The 8,278-nt window shown below is 37.5% G+C and overlaps 1 protein-coding gene across 2 annotated transcripts; it reads right to left on the reverse strand.

The window, feature by feature from the left end:
• Positions 1 to 2,801: 2,801 nt before the first annotated feature.
• LOC107815695 (protein LONGIFOLIA 1) lies at positions 2,802 to 7,909 on the reverse strand. Of its 2 annotated transcripts, none has more exons than XM_016641462.2 (5): positions 7,609 to 7,909; positions 5,925 to 6,096; positions 4,315 to 5,832; positions 4,026 to 4,215; positions 2,802 to 3,651 (listed from the first exon to the last, which is right to left on the reverse strand). In XM_016641462.2, exons 2-5 carry the CDS (start codon positions 6,042 to 6,044, stop codon positions 3,071 to 3,073), a joined length of 2,409 nt encoding a protein of 802 aa, XP_016496948.2. In that variant the 5' UTR covers positions 6,045 to 6,096; positions 7,609 to 7,909; the 3' UTR covers positions 2,802 to 3,070. The 2 variants fall into 2 exon arrangements, with proteins under 2 accessions (XP_016496948.2, XP_016496825.2); XM_016641339.2 differs by having other exon boundaries at positions 2,802 to 3,660.
• Between the last annotated feature and the right edge of the window lie 369 nt (positions 7,910 to 8,278).

Here is an 8,278-nt window from a genome sequence, read left to right on the forward strand (position 1 = left end):
ATTCACTTGTTCCGTTTTCTAAATTAAAATATTTTTTGTCATTTAAAACAAAAGGAACTAATGAAAAAATGAAACATTACATTTCTAGAAAAGAAAAAAAAAACAGCAAATTAATGAATAAATGGCATACGTCTACAACTGCACTTTTATTACTTAACCATAATTAATAATTATGCATGTTACCTTAATTTTCACTCAACTACGACATAACAATATGAGTAGGGCTACCAGGTGCATTAAGCTTCCGCTACGTGCGGAATTCCAAAAAAGGCCGGATCATAAGGATCTATTGTATGCAGCTTTACGCTGCATTTCTGCAAGAGGTTGTTTCCACGACTCAAACTCATGACCTCCTAGTCATATGGCAACAAAGTCTACTAATTGCGTCAAAACTCCCCTTCACAATATAATAACATGATTTGACGTAAATACTAAGTTTAAATAAATTTTCTCACAAACCCCCAGCCCTTGCTTACCTTCTGGATTTAGAGGTGCTAGGGATTGAGGAAGGATAAAGGAGGAACATGGGGTTTCTACTTTGGCTGAAAAAGTGAAGTGAAATTTCCTTAAAATTGAAAAAGGAGAATCGTAAATGTACTAAAATGGTAGATTCCACAAAGTTAGAAGCACTGTTGTGGTCAAAACTGTAGATTTGGAATCTGACAGAACTATCATGGGAAAAGATTGGGAGGATCAGAAGTTTTAAATTATTCAAAAATGGTACTATTATTACTACTTGCCATGCCATCTGACCTCATAAGTTTCAGAGCCTCTACGCAAGCACCTGTATAAACTTTTACAAAGATCATTCAATTTCAGTAGACAAAATTTAGTAACAAGATTCTTTTTTTTTTTTCCACTCTTGATCGTATGGTTTGAAAATAAGTTATCCTGAGATTAGTTATACTGATATTAATTATACTAAGCTTAATTATATTGAGATTAGTTATCTTGGCAGTATTTATTATTGAGTATTTGCTATATTGTATTAATCCCGAGATTGTCAATTTTACTGCTTTTGCTTTAACTTGGAATTACTTATCTTGGGATTACTATTCTATCCTCTGGCTAGTATAAGTTATTTCGGTACTATTTTTAATCCTGTGATAACTTATTCCAGGACTGTAACCAAACAAGGGATGAAGCGATACTACATTTTTATCGCATGATTATTTTTGCTTATTCATCCTAACAAACAACCTCTCGGTGTTGTTTGCATGAAAGATAATACTTTTCCATTAGTTTGAAATTTATTTTAAATATTTTAATTAGTGGAGGATTAATTAAGTGAGACGTTTAAAGAGAGGTAGATAGTAGTTTAGACATAGTCAAATGATTAAACTTTTAAAATATATTTTATAAGACGTGTGTAAAAGCTGAGAAATAATATGCACTTATTATTTCTACCTGTAATGTGGAGTAGTAGAATTAAATACCTTTTACAGATTGATTTATTATTTTTCATATAAAATGCTTTTACTTGATATGGCTTGCTTTAAAGGTGGTAAATACCTCATAATTAAGACTTGCATTATGTTTACTTCCAAGTTCCAACTACTTGATATGGTTGAAGAAAAAGTAAAAAATATGGAAAAAATTTAAATGGAACTGTATCCAACTTTTGATTGTTTAGATTTTCCTTTCACCTTCTCTTTTATTTCCTTATTAAATGAGGGAAATAGCTCTAACCCCATCATATTTATTTCCAGTGCTCCAACCCCTCTTCATAGATTTGATTTTGTAGTCCACTACAAATACTATTATTTTATTTTAGTTATGTGACCTTTGGGGGTAAAAAATGGACACTGACATTGTAGTTGAACCGAAAGTCCCATCTGGCGACTCCAGACTTGAGTCCGGAACCACAGCCATTCAACGGAATTCGAAATGCCAAGGCTCGAAGACCGTTGGGACATGGAACAGTACTTTAAGGCTGTTCGTGCCCCTTTTGACGATCAAGGCACAATGGCAACAATCTATTTCCTTGGGGATGCAAAGAATATATATATATTTCTTTTAAAAGAACCACCTTAGCGGTGTGCGGTCAGGTTTGAACCGCAACCTATATATATCACAAAAGAAGAGAACATGGAAGAGGACATAAACCTGTGCTTGCAATACAAAGTGATGGTAGAATGAAAATTTTCTACTGGATAGTTGTACCAAAAGGAAACTTGCTGAGGAGAACTTCACACGAATTCCGACCCAATTACTGTAAGAACAGAGCAAAAAATGATTCTACGCGCAAATATGAAAACTCTATCAATAAAAAGATTTTAGCTTATTTTTATTTATTTAGAGAGGAATGATTCCCTCGTGAGAACCGCAACAACAAATGCTTTTTCATCCCCAAAGTAGAGGAATTGAAGTATTACTGTTTTTCAAGGTATAGAGATACACTAAAACAAACCTTTTGCTTTTCTAAAGTTGCTAGGGTGTAAATGTTTTTGGCCAGCCAATCAAAAAGGAAATAAGAAAATGATGACAACTTAACACAAAATCATGTTATCAACCCTTAAACATTACTCCCGGTCCACAATAAGCGACTAATTTGTTTTTTTTATTTTGGTTCAAAGTAAGTATCCATTTATATAATCAAGAAAAAATTAAATTTGTTTTTACAAAATTACCCTTCTGTACATATTTCTGAAAAGTTTTTTTACTCCTCCATTAAATATTTAACTAAGGGTAGTTTAACCATACTAGGTATTTTTGTGTAGAATTTAGTATTTTCTTAATGGGCACCACTTTTCCCAAAGGGTCAAAAATTTAATTTACTTGAGTCACATGATAAACAATGATTTCTGCCAACTAACTCAAACTTATGCATTTCACAGAAAGAAAGAAAGAAAGATCTCCAAACTCCAGTCCAGTCTCTAACAACACTTTCCCCTTTTTTACATCTTGGAAAGTGACCATTCCCTTACAACAGCTTAGTACTTACCTAGGTAGTCAAGAATCAATAGGAACCAAAACCTAAAACGTGGAAAAACAAATTTAAAAGAAAGGAAAAAGCAAGCAATAAGGGGGCTTCTCAATGTAGTTATCCTGCCAACTTTTGTTTATCAGCTTAGAAAACTAACTTCCTACACAGGGATGTTAAGAGGGTCGTTTTGCAGCTGAACTCAGCAAGGTCTTGGATCGTTTCGACTATTAAATCCTTGAATATCTGCCTTTCCATGTCCAAGACTGCCTCGGACATCTCCACCGGACAGTCTCCCCAACCACTGACAGTGTCTTGAGCCAGGTCTTTCTTGAGAACTTTACAAATGATCTCGACCAAGTTGTTACCATTTTCACGTTCTTGTATTCTTTGGAACTCGGTCCAAACATTCTCCACTGATGGCTTTGCGATAGATGAACCTGACCAGGAGAATGCTTTCCAAGGGGGAAGTTGCCTGTTTCTATCAAGAATTTCAGTGATAGTGTCAAAGATCAGCTTTCTTTCGAGTATGGAGACTTTGGAAGTGTCCTTTCCTTTGAGATATTGCTGCTTCTCCAATAATAAAAATATATCAGATTCCTCAGGCAGATATTGGGAAGCTCTAAGGATGTCTGAAATGTAACTAAGATGAGAGTCATCCGTTGAATCGTCATACTTTGATTGGACAGGTGAAAGTGCCGAGATCCATATTTCTTCCTCCGATTCCCCTGAAACATCTGATTTAGTTTTTAAGTAACATTAGCAATAACCCAAGAAGAAATATGGCAAGCTTGTCTAATATATTTAACTTGCCATTAATCACCAGTAGTACTCAATAAATAACTTCCATATGCAGAGCAGGCATCCTAAACCATTATTAACCTCATTATTATGGTAATGCGTGTTACTTTTATCAACTTGGTAATTTCCTCCTGATGCTGCATTTTTGCTCTTTTTCGGAAATACATGTTTAAACTAAAGTAAAAATGGATTTGAGGAAAGATTTAAAATGAATAACCGGATGACTGGTTAGAAGACGAGAACCAGAGGGGGCAGGGTTATGTTATGTAAAACAAGATTTGAAGATAACATAACTGTTTACCTTTGAAATCGATGTTCCTTTTCATGATAGGTGAAGGGGAAGGTGAATCGTCCCTGTAGAATGACGAGTCAAGAACTGACACCGGACTCGGTTGTGATTCAGGGGCATTCATCTCTGCTATGCTATTAAGGAGCTTATCACACCTTTCCAAAAGGCTCCTTCCTTCATTGTAATCCTCCAAATTTGATCTCTACAGTGCCATTTCAAGAAACAACTATTAGAATCAAGTCAATATTGATTACTGTATTTTCTCTTAAGATTAATTCAGTTGCTTAATTTGTTACTATACCTCTGCATCAGTTTGAAAAGATGAGCTAACGGTGCTTTCAGAAATGGAAGATGACTCGTCCTCTGTAACAAAGGTTGTGATCTTCTCTTTCTGCTTACTCTCTGCCATTTCTCTCTTGTTTCTAGGTGATCCCTTTGTGACATTTTGCTCCAAACTGCTTCTCCTCGAGCTAAGCTTTGGTGATTGTACTGGAGAACCTCTTCGATTCTCAATTGGCTCTCCTGCTATTCTACGAGTCTCAACATTCAAGTTCTTTGGTTTGGCCACAGAGTTAGAAAGCCTCACACTGTTTTCTCTCTGGGTTGGCGAGCCGGAATCTCTAGCTCTTAGTGGACTCCGAGCATTTCGTTCAGAAGCAGGTCGTTCCCGATATGGGCTCACCGATGGAAGACTTTCACTGGAGAGATTGGGTCTCCGACCAATGACATTTCGGCTTCTCATATTTGACGGGGGTGTAACATTTGCCATTCTTCTCTGGCTTGGTGAAACTGATCTCGAAGGCCTCATAAGGACTATTGGGGACTCATCAGATGAGTAAGTTGGGTCGTATACAAAATTCCGGTGGCCGATCTGCTCCGATGGTCTTTTGGTATGTAGGAGCCCTTTGAGTTGCAAAGCCTCAAGGATTTGCTTCAAGGTCTCAAGATCTTTAGAAGGCTCGTCAATGCCTCTCATCTTCAATCTCTTGTCTATCTCACCATAGAGTGAGACTGTCTGCTTTGGCTCTGGAAAAATGTCTGCTGTATCAAAGAAACATTTTCTGTGTTGAGGTGACTTCCACGGTGATGAATTTAAACTTCTGTTCGAAGCCTTTGGCCTTTCAATCTTCTCGTTCTTCAGAGGATATCCCATCCGATCCATAGGTCTGGCATTTGACATTGAGCTTCTACGTTCGTTCGCTGCATTGTCTTTCATTGCATTGTTTGATATGTTAGATCGAGGATGGTTTAGCTCTTTCAAATCCACATGGTTTCCTTCCACAAAACGGCCATTAAACAAGTCTCTTGAGACTCTGGATTCTGATGCAGATCTTCGCAGCTCTGCTTGCGGCAGAGCTTCTGGGCTTGATTGGGGTAATGGTTCAAGGCCCATTAGCCGTGCAATGACACTCGGGCAAGGACGCTGATTGTCGTCACCGTCAGCTCCATCCTCTGTGTTCTCACCTCTATTTGCTGATAGAGTTGAAGACTTCGTTCGTAGCTCCCTCGGCCGAAGACTTCCTTTAGCATCAACAACAGCTCTGCTGTCCAGAGAGAGCCTCGGAGCTTCTTTGCAAAACTTCCACGAAGACCTCGTCCCATCTTTCACTTCAAATATAGGAAGAGGGAGTGGTGATTTTGGCGGTGTCTCTACGGGGACAGAAACAGCTGGCTCGACCGGGCTGACCTCTGCTGCCGGCTGCTTGGATCGGTCTGGACTTGGCGTTTCTCCAGGTCTAGCAGGATGTGGTTTCCCGAGCTCCTTTGAAACTGCCGGCGATGTAACAAATTTATCGGGTTCTGACGCATCATCAACAACCTGAAAATTCAAAGAAACGCCCTCTAATCATCAACCATTATAAGCAATGCCGACATCCAAACACAAAAATGAATAATCTAAGAAATTTCTACCGTGAAATGTGGCAAGCGTTTGGTTGCATAAAGTCTCTTCCCAGCTAAAATGTGATTACGGTCAAAGATCTGAAGAAATCCAGCCATACAACCCATTCTCCTATCATCCACACCATCCATATTGCGCGCACAAGAAAAATGCTTGGATCTACAACTTTATTTATAATAGCTCCTGTTGAACAATAATTGGTCAGTCCATGTGCAAATCAATTAATTTGCATAGAAACAGCTTTAGTCAAATAACCAATTATTATCAGTAATTTGAGTAAGCTCACAGATTATAGGACTGAAGAAACAAAGTTTCCAGATGGTCTCTTTTTCTCAAATCAATGGCATTGAACTTCATTTATCTTAATACTGCTCAAGAATCAGAATAAAGAGCAAAGAGAAGAAGAGCATTTTTCTTTTAGATTCTTCTTGTAGGGTATATTACCCATTCATCTATCTGAGTATGAACAGTCATTCAGTTCAACTCGATGTACTATACACACACACAACAGATTCAAAAAAAAAGGGCAGCCCAGTACACTAAGCTCCCGCTATGCGCGGGTGCGGGAAAGGGCGGACCACAAGGGTCTATATTACGCAGCCTTACTCTACATTTCTGCAGGAGGCAGTTTCCACCGCTCAAACCCGTGACCTCCTGGTCACATGGTAGCAACTTTACCGGTTGAGCCAAAACTCCCCTTCTAAAAGGGCAGCCCAGTGCACTAAGCTCCCGCTATGCGCGGGGTCTGGGGAAGGTTCAAAAGAAAGTTGCAAATGTAGCTAAAACTTGATGAGATCTGCAATTTAGTGAAAAACCAAAGAAGTTATGCTGCGCGAACTCTCCAAAATACTGTCGCACCCGTGTCGGATCCTCCAAAAATCCTCCAAATATACACTACTTTTGGAGGATCCGACACGCACCCGGAGACATTTTCGGAAAGTCCGAGCAACATAACAAAGATAAAAAAGTCAAACCAATTAGCTTTCCAGATTTGTGTTTGCTCTTTTAAATGATAACAAGAACCAAAACTCTAGCAAACACTTGATTAAAAATTAAAAAAACTCCTATGATTTCTCAACTTCAAGAACATATTCATTTTCAAGATTTTATAAATGCACAATGCCATTCAATAGAAGCAATGAACACATTCTCACATTTCTTAAAAAGGAAAAAGAAAAGAGATCCTTTAATTGGTTTTGTGTCTCCTTCAATTTGGAAACTCGTTCAAGGAAGTAACTGTATGATGCAAAATACATACATTTATAGAAACCCAACGAGTTAAAAATCACATCTTTACAGAAATTTCACCACATTGTGTTGTGTATTATTTTTCACAAATCCAATCACAAAAATGGAGATGAATGCCAACAAAAAAAATGTAGAAGAAAATCATGCTGACGTCACTAAAAAAAGGTAAGTGAAATTATTGCACATTTTCATGTAATAATTTTTTTAGCAAATTCATTCACAAAATGGAGATTAATGTTGCAAAAAATAATGAAGAATCCAATTGAAAAGAAGACGAAATCAATAAAAGAAACACATTTACACAAACCCAATGAGGTAAAAATCACACCTTTACACAAATTTTTAGCTCATTTTCTTGTGAACTTTTTGACCAATTCAATCAGAAAATGGAGATTACTATCCAAAAAAGAAAGGAACCCAATTGGGAAAAGAGTAAGAAAATCATGCCTGGAGCTTGAACACAAAGAGTTAGACAGATCTGAAGCTGGAAACACTCTGTAAATACACTAAACCATTCAAGAAAAGAAAGTGGCCATTCATGGTTATAGTGATTATATAAATTTGGCTATTTTCTTGCAAAGAAAAAGGTTATTTTGGCAAATGTGAGTTTTAGCTATGGAAGTTCCAATTTCATTTCCACCGAACCATTGAGGAAGAAAACAAGAAGTAAAAGGGGCGAGAGAGGAGCCGTGGGGTGGAGAGGAGAGAGATTAAAGAAGTGTGTGTGGGGGAGTGAGTGATATGATATAGTGTATTACTTAGAGATCACCTCAGAAAACCACAAGGGGGTGGGGGTAGGGGTGGGGTATTTCGCGTGGGGGGGGGGGGGTATCATTGTTTTGTGTTGACAACTTTGAAGAACTTAGACCGTCAAAAGAGCAATTAAGAATTATTTTAAAAAAAAGAAAGAAGTAATATGAAATAACAAATGCCAATAAAAAAAATTAAGTCTTCTTTTTTCTATATGCATAGGAGTTTCTGATTCACTAATCTGATTAATTAAGATTTGCACGTCACATGAAGCTCATTAATTGAGGGACCTTTCTATAGTTAACGACCGAAAAATCACATTCATCCACGACATTTTTCGTTGTGTGTTACAAATATAATCAATACT

Source organism: Nicotiana tabacum, chromosome 18 (assembly GCF_000715075.1).
Source record: "Nicotiana tabacum cultivar K326 chromosome 18, ASM71507v2, whole genome shotgun sequence".
Taxonomy (NCBI): domain Eukaryota; kingdom Viridiplantae; phylum Streptophyta; class Magnoliopsida; order Solanales; family Solanaceae; genus Nicotiana; species Nicotiana tabacum.

What these genes read in the sequence shown, in the direction of transcription:
- LOC107815695 (XM_016641339.2), bottom strand. Translation starts at nt 6,044, where the DNA reads ATGGATGGTGTGGATGATAGGAGAATGGGTTGTATGGCTGGATTTCTT. An exon ending in AACGCTTGCCACATTTCACG is followed by an intron (nt 5,833 to 5,924) that starts GTAGAAATTTCT and finishes TTGAATTTTCAG; the next exon opens with GTTGTTGATGATGCGTCAGA. An exon ending in AAGGAACATCGATTTCAAAG is followed by an intron (nt 3,661 to 4,025) that starts GTAAACAGTTAT and finishes AAACTAAATCAG; the next exon opens with ATGTTTCAGGGGAATCGGAG.